The 24636-nt window shown below is 36.9% G+C and overlaps 1 protein-coding gene across 1 annotated transcript; it reads left to right on the forward strand.

Moving 5' to 3' along the window:
* Positions 1-749: 749 nt before the first annotated feature.
* hbegfa (heparin-binding EGF-like growth factor a) lies at positions 750-3750 on the forward strand. Its single transcript, XM_051860603.1, has 6 exons — positions 750-970; positions 1605-1805; positions 1922-2126; positions 2247-2402; positions 2487-2577; positions 2671-3750. Exons 1-5 carry the CDS (start codon positions 910-912, stop codon positions 2557-2559), a joined length of 696 nt encoding a protein of 231 aa, XP_051716563.1. The 5' UTR covers positions 750-909; the 3' UTR covers positions 2560-2577; positions 2671-3750.
* Positions 3751-24636: the final 20886 nt, after the last annotated feature.

The following is a 24636-nucleotide window of genomic DNA, read 5'->3' on the forward strand; positions in this document are numbered from 1 at the left end:
TTAGACAATGTTTGTTTAAATACTAGTTAGACATGTCTTAAAAGAGAAAAAGGAAAATTCAATATTTTACATAAATCTCCACTCTTAATGTGCTTATACCATACTGAACCAATTGCATGGTTCTCCTCCAAAAGAAATATAATATCATCCACATTATATTAGTCTCTTTTATAGGTTTATTACTTCTATGTTTGTTACAAACTCAAGTGGCAAGTGTTGTTTTTAACCTTTTATTGTCTTTGGATCATTTCAGTAAAGAATTCAAATTATAAATATCATATATATAGTGTGATTGTTTTAATATAATAAATGTATATAATATATGTTTTTATTTATGAGTCAAATTTCAAGCAACTTTTTTTCTTCTTATTTTTCTAGCCTTTCTATTTTTCTTGTGCATAAATGTCACAAATATGATAGACTTTCAAATAGGACCGTATTGACTGCTCCAGTAACAATTGCAATTTATTTGTGAAATATGAATGAACTAAAATTGTATCTAAACCTACCTTACTAATTTCAGAATAAGTTGTTATAAAATATATGAGATATTATAAAATGGCAAAAGTGAAGTTAACCAGGAAAAAAAAAAAAAAAAAGTTTTCAACATGTTTTATTGAAATTGTGTTATTCCATCAATATTCATAAATTAAACAAACAAACAAAAACGTCAAGCATTTTTTTTCTTGATACAAAATGTGTTACAGCTCTGAGTGGGCGTGTTCACGGACATAATCATATTTAAACGGCTGTCACTGGGACTCTGCTGATTTTTCAACCTTGACGCACGAGAGACGCTCACAGTAACAAAGTAACACTCGAAGACACAAAGTAACAATCTACTGTGATTTTAAAGGAATTAAGAGAGCGGAGAGGATTTTATTCTTAACAACTGAATCTATCGTCGTCATGACCAGAAGGGAAAATATGAAGTTTTTAACTGTTTTGCGTCTTTTTGTCTTTACCATCGGTGAGTATATCTGACAGACGGCCACTTGGTGCTGAAGGGTGTCGCATTACAATCCTGAACTAGTTATATAAGTGTAAAATGGTACAGTTTTTAACAAAATGCTTTGTATTTACTAATAGCTTATGTGGAATTTCATCGTAACATGGCTTGTTTAATACTTAACACGGACTTTTTTTACCCTTCAAAACCTCGAATTTGCCAATGAATCTATTAATGGGTCAACAATGTCATTCAGTCATTCGGTTTTAAGAATATTCTGGGATATATTTATTTTTGTCTCATGCGTTCATTCGTTAGCTCAGTGTCTGTGCATGCAAGATTTTTGTAAATTGAAGCCCCTCAGCACCCTCTAGGGGTATTAGGTAATGCACACAAACTATTATTAGTTTTAAAACATGCTTATTTGTATGTCATCAACGAGACCTTGAAAAAAACTGTTTTAATTCTATTTAAAATGGAAAATATTGGTGTGCTCTTTGCATTAATGAAGAAAAATATGATTAAAAAAAATACAATTCTGAGACACCCAGTCAGCATATTATTTACATTATGGTCAACAATCCACTTCATAACCGTAAACAATCAATCAGCCTAACTAATCAAGTTTTAATGGCTATTATGTTTTCCCATTCAGTGGCTGTCATGTCGGTGAGCTGTGCGTCTATAGAGCGGTTTGAGAGTGAGAGGCCTGCACAGACAGCTGTGATTGATCTTTTGGAAGCACTGAATGAGAAGAGATCTACTTTGGACAACAAGCAAGTGGAGGAAAGTGAGGAGTACTACTATGACGATGAAGAGGAGGATGAGTTTTCGGGAGATTATGGGCTGCCAATGGGTAATTGTTCTTTCATTTCTATTTATTTATTTTTTCTGATTTGCGTGTGTGGCGTACTTAGTATCCGATACAATATAAGTTAACTGTATATTTTCTCTTCTCTCCTACCAAAATAGTTGCGTTTTCAAGCAAACCCAAAGACCAGAGTGCAGTTTTGAATGCAGAGAAACTTGAAGATTCAAAGAGGAAGGGGCTCGGAAGGAAGAAAGGAAAAGGAAAGGGAAAAGGCAAGAAAAGGAATCCATGTCTAAAAAAGTACAAGGACTTTTGTATCCACGGAACCTGCCAGTACCTGAAGGACGTAAAGGGGCCCTCATGCATGTAAGCACTTCCCTTAAGCCACATCGTCTGTAATTTTTGTGATTTTTAAATCTATTATATTTAAAAGTTCCATTTTATAGCCATTTTATAGAATCAATGTTTTTTCTTTTCTCTCTCCAGATGTGATCATGGCTACTCAGGAGAGCGGTGTCACCTTTTCTCCCTGGAAGTAAGGACGAATGGTGATGCGTACGACCGCACTACGGCGCTCGCTGTGGTGGCTGTAGTTCTCTCTTCATTATGTCTCACCATCATTGGACTTCTCCTGGCACTCAGGTTGGTTTTTAATCACCGTCTTTAGTTTCTAGAAGCGAGTGGATGTCTGCAGTCTATCATAATATCCGTCTTTTTATCATCTAGGTTTCATAAGCAAGGCGCATATAATGTGGAAAATGAGGAGAAGGTTAAACTGGGAGCCGCCCCACACCACTAAACGAGACGGGAGAGAACGGTGAGTGAAGTCATCCATTTGTATATACTGCATAAACTCATCCAGCCTGATTTGACTCAGTCGCTTGACATCTGGGTTCTTGTTTTATTTCAGGGCGACCGTGTGGAAATTCTACCTCAAAATGAAGTGGCAAAGTTGAATGTTGTGAGGAGCAGCGGGCACAGCGTGCTGGAGGAGAGGGAAGAGTGACCACGTTTGTTTGGCAGGAGTCACGGCGCCTTCGTGAAGGGCCTGACTCACAAATGACTCTCTAAAAGGTTCGCAGGAGAGCTCAAAACCTGCCACCATCTGGAACTCTGATGGACAGACTCAGTTAGGAAGAGACCCCGAGCTGTTCGATACAGAATAAGAAGGAACTCTTCGGGGTTGGGAATGTAGTTTGAGTTTGAGGCTAAGCTTTTTCTAGTACTGAAGAAGCTTTGCCTGAAATAAGTATTCTTACAAATAAGCATTTTTGTTCATGTCTTGTGCACTGTGTATTTAATCGTTGCTGGCTATGCTTTAATTTATTTATTTATGTATATATATCTATTAATATTTATTTGGATTTAGACCAACCATGTCCAGCCCTAATGCACTGGCAACGTATTTGAAAGTCTTTGTTTTGTTGTATGTCGATGTAATATTTTATTTATTAAACAAAGCAATAGTAATCTGTGTCTATTCAGTAAGTGAGTACTGAACAATGGTAGACTGAAAATCAAAATAATAGTGTATTATATATTAAAGTATAGTATATTATAATGGTACATATGCTATATATACTATTATAGTATATTATAACCGTATGCTATTTTGATTTTTTTTTTTTTTTGAAGAGAATATTTAAGAATTATTATTTGTATTTTAAAGTCCAGGACAGTGTTAGAATGTATTTTTTCAGCAAACTTTATGAAAAGTCATATTTCAAGCTTGTGGGTTTTTTTAGGAGAGGGAAAAAAAAAATACATTTTTGGCCAGTAAAATGCACTGTTATATTAAACAGTGTGCAAATTATGAAATGTGAATTATTTTGTTTGAGCAGTTCATTTTCTGTTTATTTAATTTCAGCATCCTGCTCTATAAGACATAAAGAAATTGTTTCCTCATTCTCTCATTGTATGTATGGAGTATTTTTTTTTTAAATGCCCAGACAAGAAATTCAGACAAATAATAAAACCTCTTTATATAAAAGACCATTTTATTGTATTTTCATTAGAGATTTGTATGCTCACTATGTTCCCAAGGAGGAAGATTCCAGTGTGATGCAATGAGTCATTTCCTCATGAGAGCAGTTAGGACCGGTTTCCCATTTTGAGGATATTTTTGAAAACTGGAATAGTGACATGAATACTGTAATGTCTACGTTTTGGCTTAAGAAGTAAACTATTTGTCTAGTCTGCCTCCTGCTATCAATTCCAAAAATTTCATGTGACATGCACCTGTATCCTGAACATGTGATCTGCATTGTGGCCATTTTACATTGACAATAAACACTCTTTCACAAACACGCCCATCACATGCAACTTCTCACCTTGCATTACTCGCATAACTCGCTTGCATCATCATGAAATTGCACTTCCTCTATAGAAAGTTGCAATGCTTGTGTGTTGGCCACACTTTCAAGACTTCCATTTTATACTCCAAAATTTCTCCCCTGATCAATAAAAACTGGATCTGTGACTTAAAAGACTCCATAGGAACCCACATGACAGAGCTCATTTCCTTTTGAATGTTTGAAGTCGGTCTCAGATCTTTTGTTGGTTTTTTAACCTTTGACCCTCACTGTTTTACTGTTTTATGTTTAAACGTCTGTGGCAAACCACCTCCTCAAAAAGCATTACAAGCCCGGCTTGTTCCACACAGTGCCTGTCTGCTTTGATGAATGACTCATGCTGTTTGTTTGTAAAGATCCTGTTGGGTGACATCCTGCATACAGGAGCATCAGAAGATGTGTTTGCTGAGTCCGAACTTTATCACTATTTGTTACTGATACTAACATGAACGTTTATTGTTTTATACTTGTATAAGTTTACTCAACTGGATATTGCGAGGTCAGCTGACTGACCTGGCAGGGGATACGAGTAGCTCATCACACGCTGGGTGGCCGACGGCCCTCTTTTAGGGATGACATCATTCTCATGCTTTATGAGCTATCCAATCTAACTCAACCACATCTGGTTGGAATACTGTACATATGGGTTTGGGTCACACCCTGGCAGTACGTCGGGCTTACAGATCATAATTCAGGAAGGTTATGATGACATGCGCTCAGACATTGCTTATAGTGGCTCTGCCTTTAAGACATCTCCATTGGTTGTGTAAGATGACTCAGTTGAGTAACATTAATTGTTTGCTGGTAAAAACTTGCCTTTTCTCAAAACCTTTTTGTTGAGCAAGGTGTTTCCTGCTGTAACAATGGTTCATTTCCATCGTACAATGGAAGTGCGCACACTGACATTTGGGAATCTCATTAGGCTTCCAGAATGTGTTGGGCTAAAGGCTCATTATGTACACCTTTAAACGTGAAGGTGTCATGTTTTATTCAAACTACACTTTTCGTTCCATTGACTTCCATTAACATGCATGCAAATGCGGGAGACAGGAAATTCGCGCACATGCAAAGAAGTTTTGCATTTCACTAGGTTCCACAGTTCAAGTTCGGTGAACCCTGACCTGCAAATTTGTATTATGTGAAGTCGTGTGACCAATAGAGTGATAGGTTCATTCAAGATTTTTCTATGGGGTTTTATAATGGGGGTTTTCAATTCATGAATAAAATAAAGCCTGTGGTAAACATACCTTGATGATACTATTGATGTTTTCAAAAATAAACATCACTGCTTCAAAATTCGAGTTTTCGCTATGGGTGTGTGTAATTTACAGTCTATGGCACCACAAAAGATTGATATGTCGCAGCGTGTTTTCTTAAAGCTGGCATGAAACGGAAGTTGTGATAGTCTTTCCTTCCCTATTGTGACATATCTGAGTGAAACATCCTTTCAAACAAGAAAATCTGTAAGGTGGGACTTGATTTTGTCCATTGGGAATTGACTGGATCGTTGTCGTTGCCTATTGCTCTCATGTGAGTGACTGGTTGTCCCGCCCTCACACAACTAAACACGTCATCAGAAGAATTATTTTTATTGATTATTGAAGATTATAGAGGGCAATTGAATATGGAAATGAATATGCAATTGAAGTGGAGTAGATTGCATATTTTAACATTTTGGATGTATTATATGTTGATTTATGTTTTTTTTAAAGCGTTATGTCATATTACGTGTGACCGCGGCTTTATATGTTTTGTTTTCACTTGTTTTCACTGCTTTGTGTTAAGCAGGATGTGCGAGCAGCATTTTAATGACTCTCTGGCTTCGTCCCAATTCAGAGGCTGCATCCTTCGAAGGGCGCATGTGAAGGCCAATTGCGTCACCACGTGTTGAAGGCTGTCCCAATTCGAAGGCTCCTTCAAATGCGGCCTCCAAATGCATCCTTCGTTTAACGTGAAATGAAGGATACAAGAGATGGATCCTTCACGCCCTTGCATAACCCAGAATTCATTGCGCATTGGTGGTGACAGGTCGAGTTACACTTTTAAACATAAGTATTGAAACTTTAAATTGGTTTAAATGTTGACATACCTTACTAAGATGCGATTATATATAGTTTATACTCTTTATTATATGCAAAAATTGACTATGGTGAACATATTTAGACAGTTTGTGAACCCTGTTTTGTTTTCAGACAGTTTAATATAACTTGAAAAAAAATATATTAAAAAAAAGTCCAGTACAATTGTTACTGCCACTCATCAAGGACAGCTGTCACAGTTGCTTGGCGACAAGAACAATCCTCCATAGGCTAGACCATTCCATTTAACAACACTCGGTTCGCCCTTTGTGGCCTTCAAAGGCGTGGCCTTTGAAGTCTGCATCCTTCAAAGGATGCAGTCTCTGAATTGGGAGTCTTCTGTCTTTGGCACTGCTGAAGAGCAGCTGTCATGGACTCGGACACACTGTCACTCCGCCGGTGAAATACGAGCTGTGATGGATGAGGTGTCGACAGAACCTTTGTGATTCAACACTGAAGGTGCCTGATAGAGCACAATGAGATACTTGTTTTCAGCAGGCTGCTATGTGGTTGTTGGTGGCTACAAGATTTTGGGTATCATTCATGTACATAGCACAAATTAAAAGAGGAGTTTCGTGCTGAAATCAAAACCTTTTTTGCATGTTGTCTACTATAGTGCACGACCATTCTAGTTTTGATATTACTTTATCATCACTATTCTCTTATTGTTTTCATGACTTGTTTCCATAATTCTAAATAACTGACAAAAATAAAAAAAGTCCCTCAGAAATAATTACTATTAAGTTCTATTGCAAAGGACAGATGAATAACTATTTCAAAATAACTCTTTTGTTTAGAAAACAAAAGGGAATGATGAAAAAATTCTTTATGATTCAATTTATGCGTCAAAGAGTAAATATTTAATATTTATTATATTCATACTACATTATAGATTATATTATTGTAATATAATTATAATTATATTATTTATTTATATTCATATGTAATTATTAACATTGAATTATCCCTAGCACATGACAGACAGAGGAGTAGGACGCATGGCTTGGGATTATGGGTAGGAATTGAATGTTTACAGTGGTCACACTTCTACTGTCTCAGGGTATAACTCTACATAAACATAAACTCTCTCTCATGCACCATCTGTCTATCTCCTGGAGAGCCAGTAGTCCACTTCATCTTCACTCCTGATGGCCCATCAGAGCTGCCATCAGATTCTTTCACCGTGACCTCATGGTGCTGGACAGACACTTGTGTATCTTTATCACGTTATTAAATTCTCACCCGTCTATTTAGATCCCCTGGAGAGTCCGAGCAGGATTGTATGACAAATGTGAGGAGAGGATATGATAGCGCTGGGAGGAGTGGAGCAGAGAGGGAACAAAATGACCATAGAGCTATCTGTTTTTTGCTCTAGCTCCTGCACAAACAAATTCAGTTGCTTTTTCAGTGGATGCTATCAATAAACATTGGGAATCTGATGGCGTTCCAGGGCTGTGGCTTGTTTTGAGCATTGCCTTTTCTTTTTTTTTTACCACAATTCAGAATGCAGCCAGAAGGGAGAGATGTCTTGCCCTTGACTCACATATTTAAACAAGAGCCTACACCCCCCTCATAGCCTACCATTTCCGGCAGATGCGGTTAGGCAGGATTAGGCCAAAGCGTGCATGCCTTTCTGCCAGAATGACTCTTCCATGAGCCACTGTTCTGCAGCGCATGCTTATTTTAAATAGTTAACCAGCTTTCGTCTTACTGAAAATGTCACATCAAGTGTCAGTTGTCACTGAATGACAAAGTAATTGCAATTCATATCTCAGTTTTAGGTAAAAAAAAAAGAAAAAAGAAAAAAAAAAAAGAAAAAAGGCCAAAACACAGAAACAAGTTTGCATTTTAGCACTTCTGATTTCAGCACCCTGAAGTCAGTAAGGTCTTTTTAATGGGTTTTTGGTTAAATGCTTGAAAAAAGGTCTGTGATGAATACAAGCTCAAGATATTTTCACGTTTTATTCTACAATATAAAATACATTAGTAATAAAATCACTCTTGTGATTTTTTTTTAAGATTTTGCTTGTCTTGTAAAAAGGCAGTTGCTAACAAGTGGCTAAATGGGACTACAGAGTTTGTCGGGGACATTTAAACGTCCTCAGCTGAACAGATAAACTCATCTACTCACTAGTCGCTTTCACAGTCAGTTGTGTTTATAATCGTGCTCTTTCAAACTATTATAACTTAATCTTAAAATGTTTTTAAACAAAGACTCAATGAGTTGTCAGAAGCTTATAGTGATGGTGACATTGAAGTCATGTAGTCCATGTTTCAAAGCCTTTAAAGACTTGAAACCTAAGTCCACTTTTTCACCCTTTTGCCAAAACCCTGACGGCCCATGTGAGGCCAATCCATACCTGCGACTGCTCTCCAGAAAGGGAAGGGGGGCAATTATTAGCCTATAGCTTTTAACTTCTGCCGATTGTATTTATCAGAATCAGAAAGAATCAGAAAGAGCTTTATTGCCAAGTATGTTGCACACAAAAGGAATTTGCTTTGGTGACAGAGGAAACTTCCAGGCACAAAGACAACAACAGTACACAAATAGTAAAATAAGAAATAAAAAATAAGAAAAAATAGTAAAATAAGAAATACAAAATGTAATGAATGGAAAAAACGGAACTGGCGTCGCGTCAGTTAAGCTTCTTCCGTAAGTTGAATAGGGAAGGCGTAGGACGTAGCGTAAGCTTTTTGAAATGCAAGAGTTTTACACTTTGTTCGTAAGTTGAATATGGAAGGCGGTCTGGCAGAAGCTAGACATTTTACTTCATAACTTGTTAAATATGGATATTTTTTATTACACAAACGCATCACTTTGCTTCAGGAGACCTTTCTTAACCCCCCGGAGCCGTGTGGAATACGTTTATAATGAATGGATGTGGATAGATGCACTTTCTTCAGCTCATACTCGTTAATTCCGCTCACTGCCATTATAAAGTTCAGATGTGTCAGGATATTTATTAATATATCTCTGATTGTGTTAATCAGAAAGAAGAAAGTCATATACACCTAGGATGGCTTGAGGATGAGTAAAGCTTGGGGTCATTTTTGTTTGAAATTGAACTGATCCTTTAATAAGATGCAGGATTTTGGGCTGAAATGCTACTTAACTATTTAGTAAATTTGGCCCATTGAGATCTCATAGATAACATAGATAAAAACATCTTAGCAAGAATGATCAGGCAGCAAAAGACAAACAGCAATGTTAGAAACAACAAAACAAGTAAAAAAATTAAAGGACTGCCTTCAAGGGATGAATGAATGAATGAATGAATGAATGAATGAATGAATGAATGATTTTGAAGCCTCTTATGCTCACCAAGGCTGCATTTATATGATAAAAACAATGAAAACAGTAATATTGAGGAACATTAGTACATTTTAATATATTTTAAAATGTAATTAATTCCTGTGATCAAAGCTGAATTTTCAGCATCACTACTCCAGTGTCACATGATCCCAGAAATCATTAACATGCTGATTCCCTTTTATTATTATTATTATTATTATTATTATTATTATTATTATTAATGTTGAAAACAGTTTTGCTGTTATACATTTTTTCAGGATTCTTTGATGAATAGAAAGTGCAAAAGAACAGCATTTATTTGAAACAAACAAACAAACAAACAAACAGAAAAAATTGGCAACATTATGTTTTTACTGTCACTTTTGATCTATGCAGTCAATGTGCTGAGTAAAAGCATTAAGTTCTTCAATTTATTTAAATTCTTCTTGTTTAACCTAGGATATTCCTTTAAGTATTCTGAATCAGGTGCTGCAACGACTAAGTTTCAGTGTCTCACTCTCTAATTCACGTGTTGTCTGGTTTCTGAACAGCAAGCCACGGAGAGGAGGGAGCTGTAGTCAGGGCCTGAGGAATGTTAGGAGGGGATTTTTCATATGGTGAGCTCACTGATCTTCTGAAAAAACTCTGCTTTACAACAAAGACAGATGTAGTGATGGCAAGAATCATCAACATCCTTTAAAGGAGTTTTCAGTGATCCATTACTCTAGAATTACAGTAATGTGCAGCTTATTTTATCTGCACACAACCCTGTTGAAAAGTTTAGCACAGACATGTGTTTTTGTTTTTACTGCAGTGCATCATTTTTTTTTTTTTTTGTCAGTTTTCTGTCATGAAAACGTCCTTAAAACAAGATAAATCCTAACACACTTTAAATCATTAAACTTCTACAGTAAGCGTTCCTTTAGTCTCAGAACCCTCAACTTTCGACCTTTGCAGTAAGCGGAAGCAGTAATTAGACCACAAACCCCGATCCTGGAGTCATCGACTCTAATGTCACAGCGCATGGTTTTGCAGTTTCTTCCAGGCATGAACAAAGGCTGGCTCAGAGCACTTAAAAGTCACTTTTCAGTGTGCTCCGCACTTCTTAGACTGCTTCAAAAGCTGACTGGCTAGAAATAGGAAAAATGGTTTATTGCAAACAGTCACTTTGACCTGTTAAATCGTTAAAAATCTACTCGGTGAGGACTGATTACTCAGCCGTTTCCCCGGGGGAATGTGTAAGCATGAGTCACAGCACCCAGCCTTTGTGTCTCCATGTGAAACCTCGTCCTCTCTGTGCCCCCTGTTGTGTTTTCTGGGGCTGACGAGCAGATGAATGGGCCCCGGGGACAATGAGATGATGTAGGCTTATACGGGTCTGGCCCGTCATCAATGAACACGGATCAAACACTCACCACAATATATGCAATCTGTGAGTCAATGGATGATATAGCTCAGAGAATTTGAAACGACAACAACTGAATCACAGCTACGAACAATTAAGCTCCAGTTGACTATGCAAATACTAAATGGTTAGAGCGATAATATTGACACTGACTCCATTACTAGATAAATGTTGAGGCTCTGTCCTTTCTAAATCTGGATCCGCAGTTATGATCTGCACATCATAAAAGCTCTAAACATAGACCTGTGAATGTGCCATGGTTTATATTCAGATATTGGACCCGAGTGTGTTATCCGACAGCTTGACCCACAAAAATATCTCCTTGTGTCTGTCTTTCTGGGGTTTTATTCATGTTCTATGCAAATCTGAATGTGTTAAACATTAAAATAGTGTTCATAACCTATTTTATTTCTGGGTTCATCTGTTTGCCTGATATAAATGCATCATCAGTAAGGTGTATACTGAATTTGGTCTGTTAATATCACTGTCTTGCTACATTAGTACAAACCTGGTAAAAATGACTGGCGGGCAAAGGAGGAAAGCCTTGTTTTTCCCTCCAGGTGGGCGTGTGACATCACATGAAAACTATGAATAAAGAACATTTATTTTGGGTTAAATTGATTTTATAGGCTATTGGTTTTTGATTCAGTATATGAACAAAAACTACTGAAACATTAAGGACAGTTTCCAGACCACCTGCAAAAGGAGGGGCTTGCTGTGAAACCAATATTCTCCCACTAATAAAGCTGCACTGAAAGCAGGAACGAGAACACGGAACAGAAAACAAAGACAGACTTTTATAGCTAGTCATTATAGCTGGTGATTAAATTCTATGCAGGTGGATCTGTGGGCATAAATCACACATCTGGTGAGGTTACTGTTGAGTCTCCCTTATTCTCTGGCTCATAAAGAAACCCAATGGAGATTAAAGGAATGAGTGTGTTCCCTGGTAACATTATGGGTCATTCCCCTGCATTCCTTGAGTAGGCTGGACTGATATAATGGGATGGTGACAGAAACTAAGAAGAGGCTTTTGTTTTATTCTGCTTCTCATGCCAACCGGCTTGCTACAAGAATACAAGGTGGATTTGCCCTTCCTTGATATACTGTAATATGAAATCTTATGAAAGGTTCTCTGGAATATTTGATTCTATTTGATTAAAGAAATTATTTTATTCACCAGGCATTAAATTGAATAAAAAGTGACAGTAAAGACATTTATAATGTAACAAAACATTTATTTTACCTTTTACCAACTGTTCTTTTTACTTTTTTTTTTTTTTTATCAAAGAATCATAATTTACACAAACATATTAAGCAGCACAACCGTTTTCAACATTGATAATAATAAAAAATGTTTCTTAAGCAGAAAATCAGCATATTAGAATGATTTCTGAAGGATCATTTGACACTGAAGACTGGAGTAATGATGCTGAAAATTCAGCTTTGACATCACAGGAATACATAAATTTTAAAATATATTAAAATATTATAATTTTAAATTGTAATAATATCTCAACATATTGGTTTTTATTGAATTTTAATAAGATAGATTTCTTTCAAAAATCATTAAAAAATCTTTCTGACCCTAATACTTTTCAACGGTAGTGTATTTCTGAATAAAGACAGTTAAACTGCATATTTTATCAATGTCAGAAAAAAGGGTAACACTTTACAATAAGGTTCATTAGTTAAACATTAGTTAATGTATTAACTAACATGAACTAACCATGAACAATACATTTGTTACTGTATTTACTAATCTTTGTTAACGTTAGTTAATGAAAATACAGCTGTTTGTTGTTTGTTCATGTTAGTTCACAGTGCATTAACTAATGTTAACAAGATTTTAATAATGTATTAGTAAATGTTGAAATTAACATTAACAAAGATTAATAAATGCTGTATAAGTGCAGTTCATTATTAGTTCATGTTAACTAAAGTAGTTAACTAATGTTAACTAATGAACCTTATTGTAAAGTGTCATTTCATCATTTCATGAGCCATTAAATTTTCCTCAATCTTCTGAGATACTCAAAAAGCTGATACTTTTTGAGCTGATACATAGTACAGCTTGATGTTCTATGAAAACATGCTGTAACTTTTAAAACTCAAATTTTCCTTCACAGTCTAAAAGGCTATTTATTGAAACTAAGTTACAAAAATGTCTCACACTAAAATCATTGGGTTACAGATGTCAGATCCATGAAAAATTAACATACACACCAACAACGCCTGATCAGTATGCAGAAACTTGGCCTGCCTAGTCACATTGAGGAAACAGCAAAAAAAAGCTGTATAGATAATATTAGCGTTAAAACCACATGGGAAAGTCCCCTCAAAAATTTTAGAAACCAGGATTCAAGATCAGTTCAGTATGATTTTAATAGTTTGTGTAGAACATTTCAGTGCAGATTGTTGTTTTTTCTATCACCTGTAAAGCAGAATTTGCAAAAAAAAAAAAAAAAAAAAAAGTTAAAAACTATACTGGATATTACAATAAACCTGCAGAATGCTACATGTGTGAAGAGGCCTTTTATGCAGAAGTCTTCTAAGGGTCAACTACAGAGGGTTAACAATGGTCATTAAAAACTAAATCATGACTTTTTTATCCTTACTAACATTGCAAGTGGAAAAATACATAAAGCTGTGCTGCATGAAGCCACACAAACGTTGACGACTCCTTTCATCATTCAACAAACATTGTCAACAAGAAGCACTGACTTTATAAAATCTGCTTTTTTAGGAATGAAAGCAATTGTTTCCATTTCTATTCACCAGCAGTTGAAGCAGCTATCTTTCTTCTCCTTGTGAGAGCTATTTTTGGGTGTTTTCTTTTGAGGCAGGGTTCTTCCACTTTTTCTACAAATAACTTTAGAATTGAGAGAAAAGTGTAAGAACATTCAAGGCCAGACTCAGATAAGATGTGCTTTTTTTTTGGCATCCACTAGCTTAACTCTTAATGGATCAGAATACTGAACTGAATCATCAACAAAGTAAATACATTAGAGAGAGAATGTTAAATGTTAGTTTAAGCTTTATATACTGTCCCTGTCTGTTTTAACTATACAAGTTAAAGGGAAGGAAAGGAAGTGAACAAGAGAACAGAAATTGCCTTGCAGATTAATTTTACACTTCTTTATCTGTTACAGTAAAAAGGGAAAATGTCTAAAAGTAAATGAACAGCAAATCTTGTTTTCTTAAACACAAAAACACACACACAAAAAAAACAGTTTATTGGTGGTGGAAGTTATTTACTGATTCTTTCTACAAGTTACTGTCTTTGAGTATGTCACTGATTTGTTCATTCAACCGTTTCCTAAAAACTTTGATTCTTTCAGGAACGAAACTGTGCTTACGAGCAAGTCATTGGGTGCTTTTCATTTCTTATTTGTGCATCCTTGTTTCCTTTCCTTGCATCTCAGATCTTATGTTGGAAATTTGAATATTCTTGATCACTCACTTGGCTTGCTTAGTTGGGGACACTTGACATTTGACTTGACATTTGATATTCAACAGTGCTTTGATCTGCCTGCATTGACACTATTCTTTTAAGAGCTGCTGTGCAGCCAAATAATGTACCAGTTATCAATGTAAAGCTGCTTTGACACAATCTACATTGTAAAAAGCGCTATATAAATAAAGGTGACTTGACTTGACTTGACTCAAGCTTCACTTCAAATCGTCATCACTTGGGCTCAGAGATCTGCCCTTATGTAAGTTGAATTTTTGGCCATTCAAGAAATTTATAATAAATAATAATAAAGCAAGATGCCCTGTTGGAATATGTGAGATGTATGATTTATTTAAACTGCAAAGATAAAGCATAAATTAAAATGATTGTGACAGATGTGAAGGAGGAGGAGAGTGTATGTGTGCATCAGGTTTTTCAGCAAGAAAGACTTCCGCAATGATACAACTGTGTATCCTCTCTCATAGCTCCTCTGGAAGCGGTGCAATTAGAAAATTGAGACCTCCTTCAAGATGGCTAACTTTGATCAGTTTCCGGGTCAGAGGCTGGAGGACGGAGGGGCAAGAAAACGAGGAAGCATCCATTTGAGTAGGGAAGCACCCATTAAATCATTCATTCAACTGATTTGTTCAAAACAGCTAAGAGTCACTTTTTTAACTGATTCATTCAAACACAGTTGCATAAACATAGCCACTAAGTTAAGACTGTCTTAAGAACTCTGACCAACTGGCAGAACTTTAGTTAGGGCTAATCACTGTTACTCTTCAGATTCAATTAGACTAATCTACCTTTTCATGTAACTGACTTTACAAAAGTTATGAACAGTCTTAAAGAAAAAAAATGAGATGACTAACTTGTAAGACTAGTCTATGCATTTTATGCAATCGGCCCCTGAAGAAACAAGTGATTGTCTTTGTTTGAAAACGCTGAATCACTGAGGAAAAAACAAGTGACTACCCTTACCACCGAAGTCATTGAATCATTAATTTAACCAATTTGTTCAAACACGCAGTAATGAAAGTGGCTGTCATTACAGAGTCATTAGCAGTGAACCCAGAGGCTGCATACATTGAAGGACCGAGCGTTGTTAAATGGGACTGTCTAGCCTACGGAGGACTGTCACCTAGCAACTGTGACAGCTGCCGTTGATGAGCGGCAGTAACTGTTTGTACAGGACTTTTTTCAAAGTCATTAAACTGTCTGAAAACAAAACAAGGTTCACAAATTGTCTAAATATGTTCACCATGGTCCATTTCTGTATATAATAAAGAGTCCATCAGTTGTATCCTTCATTTCACGGGAAATGAAGGACACATTTGGAGGTCGCATTTGAAGGAGCTTTCGAAATTGGGATAGTCTTTGTTGCACAGCTGTAACGCAATCGGCCTTCGAAGAATGCAGCCTCTATATTGGGATGCAACTATTGAATCATTAACCAAATTGTTCAAACCACTGATTTGTGAAAAAACAAGTGAGTTGTTGAATTCTGAACCGCATAGCCTACTAGCATAATATCTTTCTATGGCAGGAATAGTAAAAGTAGTAATCTAGTATGTGGTTCAGAATTCAGCATCTGTCATTATGAATGAGTGAATAAAATATTCATCCAATTTGTTCAAAAACTCTGAATCATGACATTCACTCATGAAATGTTCCTGAACGGCCACAAACAGCAGCAGAATAGGGTTGTCAGTCCTAGTGCTATCTGAATCTTTAATACAGTAACATTCACACAGAATTTGGTTATTTACAGGACTGACAACTACATTCTATAACCCTGCAAAGTTCAGCTCCAACCCTGATCAAACACACCTAAACCAGCTAATTAAGATCCTAAGGAACACTTGATAATTACAGACAGGTGTGCTTGATCAGGGTTGGATCCGAATTCTGCAGGAACAGGATTGGGCATCCCTGCTGTCACTGAACTCAAACCTGTACATTTTCAGGACTCAGTAACTTGCTGTGTAAAAGGAACCGGACTGGGCTGCCTTTCCCAAAGCCACCTATGGTCACAAATTCCATTGTTAGAGTTCAATGGAAGTTGGCTAACGATACTTTTGGGAAAAGCACCCCTGGATGACTAGTTGTCTGTCACGTCATACAGTGAGAAAGCTACTCAACACCGCAGGTATGAGCTGTGTGTGTCATCTTTAGCACTATCTTCCGCCGGAGCTTCTACATCAGTTTTGTGGTCTGTATGTGTAACGGAGGCCAGCTAGTAGTCGCTATGCGAGTAAACCTCACTCCTCTGATCTCAAGAGATGCTCTAGCGACTGACGCTAGAGGTTGCAGCCTTTAGCCTCCTTGTTCAAGCGTCCAACTCCCACGCTGGAGACCCATGTTCAAGGCCTGCGCAGAGCGGGGTGAGTAGGACCTGGGTAGGGGGGTTACATGTGCGACTCAAATGCTCTGCTCTCACTGACGCTGTTGTCGGATAATTTAGACCTGAAATATAAACTCCTGCTTGACTGGACTTTTGCTGTTTCAAAAGTGATAAGAAAATCCAGTTATATGGACATCATCATATTACTTTAGTCGCTGACTCTATGGTTACAGGTGAACGGAACAGAATATGTGCTTGACTTCTGTTGCAGTATTTGTGCCACTATCGTAGACTGATATGTGAACAGGACATTTTGAGATTTATACCTGTAAATGCATTTGTCAAACCCCCAAAAACTGATTGTGTGTACATTGAATTGCATTTGTTTTTGAACCAAAGGGGTTTAGTGAATTAACTTGTTAAATAAAAACAAAAACCAAAGCATTGTTATTGTCTAGACTAGAGATATTGCTCTTCTGAATGGAAAACTGTTTATATGACGCATGCCCCGCAGATGGCATATCTCAGGAATGCCACCTACAAGCACAACAGTGTGTAATCTGTTGCCATGGGCTACGTTCTCTATCAGATCTTTATCACGTACGAAACCTTCCGGTGAGAGCTCTTGTTACAAAGCTGAACTCTGACTAATGCCGTGACTCTCAACGTGAGTAGCGTCAATGGAGGCGGTGTACAAAGGTGAACTTGAGATTCAGGAGCTTTCATGTGGGAAGTTAATCTTTATTAGGATGTCTGGGAGTGTTTGTATGTCTGTCTATAGGGAAGAATCTCACAAAACCTTTTAGGAAAAGAAATGAAAGAAACAAGATATTGTCTATTCAATTGTCTATTTTTAGAACTATTAATAATTTTTTGCACTTGACATCATTTTCTTAAATTCAGCACATCTCCCTCCAAATTCTCAGCATAATGCAAAAATAGTGTTCTCATTAATGTAGTGCAAATAATAATAATTATTATTAATTACAGCTGTAATTCCTCTGAGTCACCAAACAATGAAAATTTGGATTGAAAATGTTCTTAACACTCACGAAAATAATGTCACACTGCAAAAAAATTGTAATAGTCATAAAATAGACTCTCTTCATGCACCTTTTTTCTTTTGATTTTGGCATGAAATGTATCATATTGCCCAACTCCTGTATAACATCTGTCTGGTAAACTTGTCATCATCAGATTCCTGTCATAAAAGAGGTTTTCTTCTGGTTCATCACGATGACACCTAATGACTGATACCAAAAAAGACAGTTTTGTTTTAACATGTTGTTTCTGTTGCTCTTAGTTTCCCAGAACAACTTAACGATGCCCCCTCGCTCCAGACTTTCTGTTTGCTGCCAGTAAATGACAATCGTGAATTTATTATAACATACCGTATAAGCTTACATAGCGTGTGTATTGCATAAATCAAAAAGAGGCCATGACCCAAACTAAAGACCTTAGTGTGGCTTACCCTACCGTCTTGTCATCAAGAGCAGCTGTCCATACTGAGGAAAGCCAGGGCAGTGTACTGTATCAATGCTTCACAGAGTTTCCTGACCTTCACACAATACTGCCTGTGAAATTCCACAACGCCATGGCACTTACAGGACTTACAGCGATATCCTTCTAGCAAATGCTACATTTTATAGACTTTCTTAAAAATGGATAGTGAGAGCCAAAACACACAATAAAACATGTCTCTTGACAGTTTTTTCCATTGCTGACAGCTTAGTTTCAACCACAGATAAGAACACGAAATGTGTGCTAATATCAAATGCAGATCTGAGGTTACATCACATATGACATGACATTATTATTCTTTATTTAACAGACATTTATTTTTATCCAAAGTGACAAGCACAATCTTAAAGGGGTTACTTCACCCAAAATGAAACTTCTGTCATCATTTACTCACCCTCATGTCATTCCAAACTTGTATGCTGTTAGTTTCTGTGGAACACAAAAAGAGAAATTTTAAACAATGTCCATGCTTCTCTTTCATATAAAATGACAGTTTATAGTTGCCATGACTGTCAAGCTGCCAAAAAATTAAAAAAAAGTATAAAGTAGTCCATATGACTTTTGGACTATATTACAGGTCTTCCGAAGCCATTCTGCAAAGAAGTTTAAATTGTGATGTAGTGGAAAAACTCCTTCATATTTGAGCTTATTTTTAAATATGGTGCCTTTAGAAGCATTATGCCATGTTTGACATAATTTATGCCAAACACCTTTTGTTCCTGCATGTCATAACCAAATGTAGGACCAATTTGAGAACTCCAGCAGAAGGACAGCTATTATATGACTTCAGAAGACTTATATAGTTTATATAGGAATATTTCAGACAGGACCACTTTGGCAAGTTACTTGAGTTTATTGAAACACAATTTGTCTTTGGCGGTATGGTTCCTTATGGGGGTTCTTGCTCCAAAATTAATTGAACATACAAGAGCTTTAACATTAACCCCCCGGAACCATCAGCTTGGAAATACATAGACAATTAAGACACTTAGTAATGTCTTTAAAAGCGAACATGGTAATCGTGTAGATATGGCAGTGGGACGTCTATACTGTAGCTTGGTTATGAGGATGAGTGTCTCTCAGCAGTGAGGTCCATGCCAGCCGGGATTTGAAAGCCTTAAAGATCTGAAACAAAAGAAGACGACAACCAGAAGGTGCACAGTAATATGCTCATGCTCATAATGGGGAGGGAGGGAGGGTTGCGAGCAGTTTGAGCATACTTACCGAGCAGTAATGCTGTGTACATACGTCCCGTGTCTAATAGGAGAATGGTAGTGATTGGAGTGATTTGACAGCTGACCGTGTCAGCTGGTCACAGCACTATGCCTACGTGGCCTGACTGAACTAACGCTGCGCTCAATAAAATATAGTGCATAAAAGTGTGGTCTCATTTACTGTTAATCTGCAAAATTTCTAGGATGAAATCCAGTCATTCTAATAGGATTTTTTTTCTTTTTCTAATTTTATGTATAGGTAACTATTTATAAGAAATATATAGTCAGATGACCTCTCTTAGTAAGTTAGCTGTATATAGGTTTACACTTGCTATTACTTCCCTTGTTGTATGTCTGTATTTATGTAAATATGTAGCGGAATGACAATAAAGCTCAACTTGAACTTGAACTTGAACTTGAGTTTCACATGAGGGTAAAAAAGAAAGCCAAAATACCAAAAGAAAGCTGCTTGGTTTGAAAATAACTGCTGTGGGAGCACTGTTTTTTACATTTCAACGCTATTGACAGTGGATCTTTTTTCACGCAAAATTTCATTAATGTGACCACACCTTAAGTCATATGGCCCACATTTAAGATATTTTTTATGTTGCTTTTTTGGTCCTTGACTGTATTTTCATAGTTGGGTGAACTGTCCCTTTAAGGGCCTTGCTCAGCGACACAATGATGGTAGCTCGTGAACTTCTGGGGTTTAAACCCACAACCTGTGGGTTATAAGCTCAGACATTAAAGGGTTAGTTCACCCAAAAATGAAAATTCTGTCATTAATTACTCACTCTCATGTCGTTCTACACCCGTAAGACCTTCGTTCATCTTCGGAACACAAATTAAGATATTTTTGATGAAATCCGATGGCTTAGTGAGGCCTCCATTGAGAGCAAAGCCACTGAACCTCTCAAGGTCCATAAAGGTACTAAAAACATATTTAAAACAGTTCATGTGAGTACAGTGGTTCTACCTTAATATAATAAAGTGACGAGAATACTTTTTGTGCACCAAAAAAACAAAGTAACGACTTTTCAACAATATCTAGTGATGGCTGATTTCAAAACACTGCTTCTGAGCTTTACGAATCTTTACGAATTCATTTTTGGGTGAACTAACCCTTTAACCCCTAAGCTGACCAACCAAATTTATGCTCATTTAAATATAAAAGAGCTTATTTTTGTTTTTACAATTCCACCTGTTAGCTTCAGTTGTTAAGGGAACTGCCTGGTATAAAGGAGCTGTTCATCATGATGTGTTGGGTGGAGGTAAGGATCTGCCTAGACATGTTGGGTGCTCCCTGAGCTTTGCGACGCTCTCACAACTCTGGAATGCTGTCCAAAATTTCCACAAAGCCTAAAATGAGGCTGGTTTCTTGTACAGCTATTATTTTCAGGTTGCTTGTTGGTTTTTCTCAATAAACAGTTCCTGGAATGATTAAGGTGCTGCAATGCTGTTATATGCGGCACCTTGGACGTGACTCCACCAAGTTTTAGATAAGTGCTCTGTGATTATACAGTGATTTTGACAGTACTGTGGCAGGCGGGGATGTTTATCCAGAAACAAATGGAAGTAGCCTACTAACCATTGAACACACTGTCCCAAATATAATTGATTTAATGGAAAAATACATCAAGCAAACATTTTTATATTAGATTGTTTAATGTAACTCTGTTTAATGGTTAGATTGTGGCTTGTCAGACTTAACATAAATCCTCCTAAATTTTTCTAGAGGGAGGTTCTGAGATGCTGTTTTACTGTGATAACATATTTCATTTTGTGTAGTGCAATGGGGAACATTCTTTTGCTCTTCTCTAGCACTTTTATTTTAATTTATTAGTGGTGTTTGCCGTGGTAATGGATTTGAACAAACCAAATATCAAATATTACACTTGAGCAATAATAATAGTGACGCTTGCCTGTATTACAGTCTGTAACTCAGCAGAACGAAAGCCTCTGTTCCTTCCAAAACTGAATTTAGCTTCAACCGCCTGGCGGAGTGACAGAGGGTTTCATACTCTCATCATTGTAATGACTCTCAAGAGTTTACTTTGGCCTGAGGTAAGAGATTCATGTGTGACTTACGCCATCATTCACGTCCCATCATGTCATTCCAGATCTGAAAGCCACGCAACCATTCCTTCATACCCCCACCTAAAATGTGATGTGATATAAATACAGTTATACTTTTTATAGACATGTTATTACCAAAATGCATGAGGCAGAATGTTTATTCTTGGTATTTTATAATTTAATGCTTGTTCATTGAGATCATCTTGTTGTTTTAAAGCACATTTAAAGAGATAGTTCACCACAAATGAAAATTATGTCATTAATTACTCACCCTTGTGTTGTTCCAAACCCGTAAGACTTTCATTCATATTTGGAACACAAATAAAGACCTTTTTGATAAAATCTGAAAGCTTTCTGTCCCTCCATTGACAGCTATGCAACTGACACTTTGATGCTTCAAAAAGTTCATAAAGAGGATCATAAAACTAATCCATATGAATTGATCAGTTTAGTCCAAATTTTCTGAAGAGACACGATTGCTTTATATGATGAACAGATTTAATTTAGGCTTATATTCACATATAAACATTCATCAACTCACATATCAGTTGTGGTAAACGGAAGCTCAAGCATGTTTGCTTGACGTGCGAGAACCAATGAGGTTCATTCTCGTGTGTTATGCAGCACGTTTGAGCTTCCGCAACAACCAAAGAGGTTTGTTCTCGCGCATCAAGCATGTTCGGTTGAGCTTCTGTTTATGTTCGCTGATCAGAGTTTATATGTGAATAAAAGTCTAAATTAAATCTGTTTGTCATATATAGCGATTGAGTCTCTTCTGAAAATTTGGACTAAACCTCTCAATTCACATGGATTAGCTTTACGATCTCTTTATGAACGTTTTGAAGTGTCAAAGTGTCAGTTGCGAAGCTGTCAAAGGAGGGACAGAAAGCTCTCAGATTTCATCAAAAAGATCTTCATTTGTGTTTTGAAAATGAACAAAAGTCTTACAGGTTTGGAATGACATGAGGGTGAGTAATTAATGAGAGAATTTTCATTTAGAGGTGAACCATCCAGCTAAAATGTGTGTTTTTTGCTCCTCAGCACCAAACGGAACTGCAAACATAATGATTGTTACAAAGAGGTTTCATAAACACTAATCCCATTTGTCATTGGTTGGGCTAACAGATCGTCCAGCCCCAATCTCACACCATTGACATTTGATATTCAACAGTGCTTTGATCTGCCTGCATTGACACTATTCTTTTAAGAGCTGCTGTGCAGCCAAATAATGTACCAGTTATCAATGTAAAGCTGCTTTGACACAATCTACATTGTAAAAAGTGCTATATAAATAAAGGTGACTTGACTTGACATTGGTTGAGCCAATTTGCATGCAATTACACATTTCAAGTCATCTAGTAGCCTAATGAAAAATCATCCACTACATTGATATGCACCCAAATTATCTGTTTAGAATCATATTGATGGCTCAATCAGACTGAAAGTCTTCATGTTAACACCTCAGTCGATGCAATTGAGATTGATCCGAATGAAATTTCGATCGGATTGAAAAGGGTGGTGTAGACCTGAAATAATTCTATCAACGTGTATAAATTAAGCACTTAAATGGATTCAAAAACACCTTGCGCGCATGTGCAGTGCTATGCTGCGCATGTTTCCTGGTTAAGTGGTCAGTGGATGGGCAAAAATGATAATTATACTCGCGGTAGCTCCAGTGACATTATTGCAGTGGATTTCTCCAGTTCTGAATGCACGTATACATGCACATATGAATCGGACTGCAACGTTCATTAAACAGAACTTTCATTTGATTGGATTCATTACGATGACCAAAATGACTGCATGTAAACACATCTATTTATAAATGCAATATGAATAAAACTGTGGGTACAATTGTGTCTAAATGCATTTATTATAGTAGCTCAGTGCAAATCGCAAATAGTCGTTCCTGCTAAAGATATAAATATATATGTGTGTGTGTGTGTGTTTGCATGGTTTGGAGAGATGTTACAAAAGGCAATAAGTCTGAAAGGTAATTTTGGTTGCTCTGTCTGCTGAGATGCCACTATGACCTGATTGTGCTGGCAGTCAGGGTGTCTATGGGCTGTGACGGGTGATGACATCTAATTTCAACACCTGTCAGATAGATGCAAGCACCCCCCCCCCCCCCCCCCCCAGCTCTCAGCGTTTGTAAAGGCGAGGGTATTTGTGGTCACTGCTTGTGGGCTCGTGGTTATAGAAAGAGTGACATTTGCATTATTAATGGGACCCCTGATGAGGTTGTGAGATGGATTTATTGAGCATTCAAAGACTCCTGAAGTTCAAAGACTTTCTCTTTAAGAATTTCAGGAATCTTTTAGTTTTACACAATGAAATTTGTAAATTTCCCCTAGTTTCAAAGACAAGGCTTAAGCTTAATAAAAGACTAAAACGCATGTTTGTTTTAACTGAAAGCAATCTTAGCATATCTTAAAATATGTCAGTGCCATTATTTTGTCTAAGGCATGTTTATAAAGGCTACTTAAATGTCCTAATTGAACTAAGGCCTAATTCTGGCTTAAAGCTGCATTCCGTAATTCTGCCTCTTTGTTGCCATCTCTGTTTGAAACCTGCAATTGCAGTTGTTTGCGGAATTATCTTTACGTGCGTTGTTCCTCGGCACGGCTCCTCAGCGCGGATGAATCTAATGTTTGCTGTCAATCACCACATAGGTGTGGATACTGTATTTCGGAATCACAGACTGTAGTCTTGGAAGTATGACCAAAATAAGAATTTTCACCAGAGAATGTCATCTGAACAAGTAAATAACACGTCTGCCACTTTTGTTCTGACTAAGGAAAAAAAGCATTACAGTAAATCGCGCTGCCAATGGTGATTAAATCTAACGATCGCTTAGCTCATATCACGTGTATTTAGTGTGTATTAGCGTTACCTGTAGATTTCAATTTCTCTACAGTCTAATCTCTAACGTTAATTTGTCATACCATACAATTTGCCATCAAAATGATAAGTCTAATTATTGCAGCTGCTGTGAGAAAAGGCTATAAATGATCTGCCTCATATGCGATATAGCCTACTAGCTGGGACTCGTTCTTTATGTATACAGACGTGATGCAATGACGCAAAGACAAACAGCGACATGTTCAAATTTCCTGCGAAAACCCACCAGTACCACCCGAA

This window comes from Ctenopharyngodon idella, chromosome 14, assembly GCF_019924925.1.
Source record: "Ctenopharyngodon idella isolate HZGC_01 chromosome 14, HZGC01, whole genome shotgun sequence".
Lineage (NCBI taxonomy): Eukaryota > Metazoa > Chordata > Actinopteri > Cypriniformes > Xenocyprididae > Ctenopharyngodon > Ctenopharyngodon idella.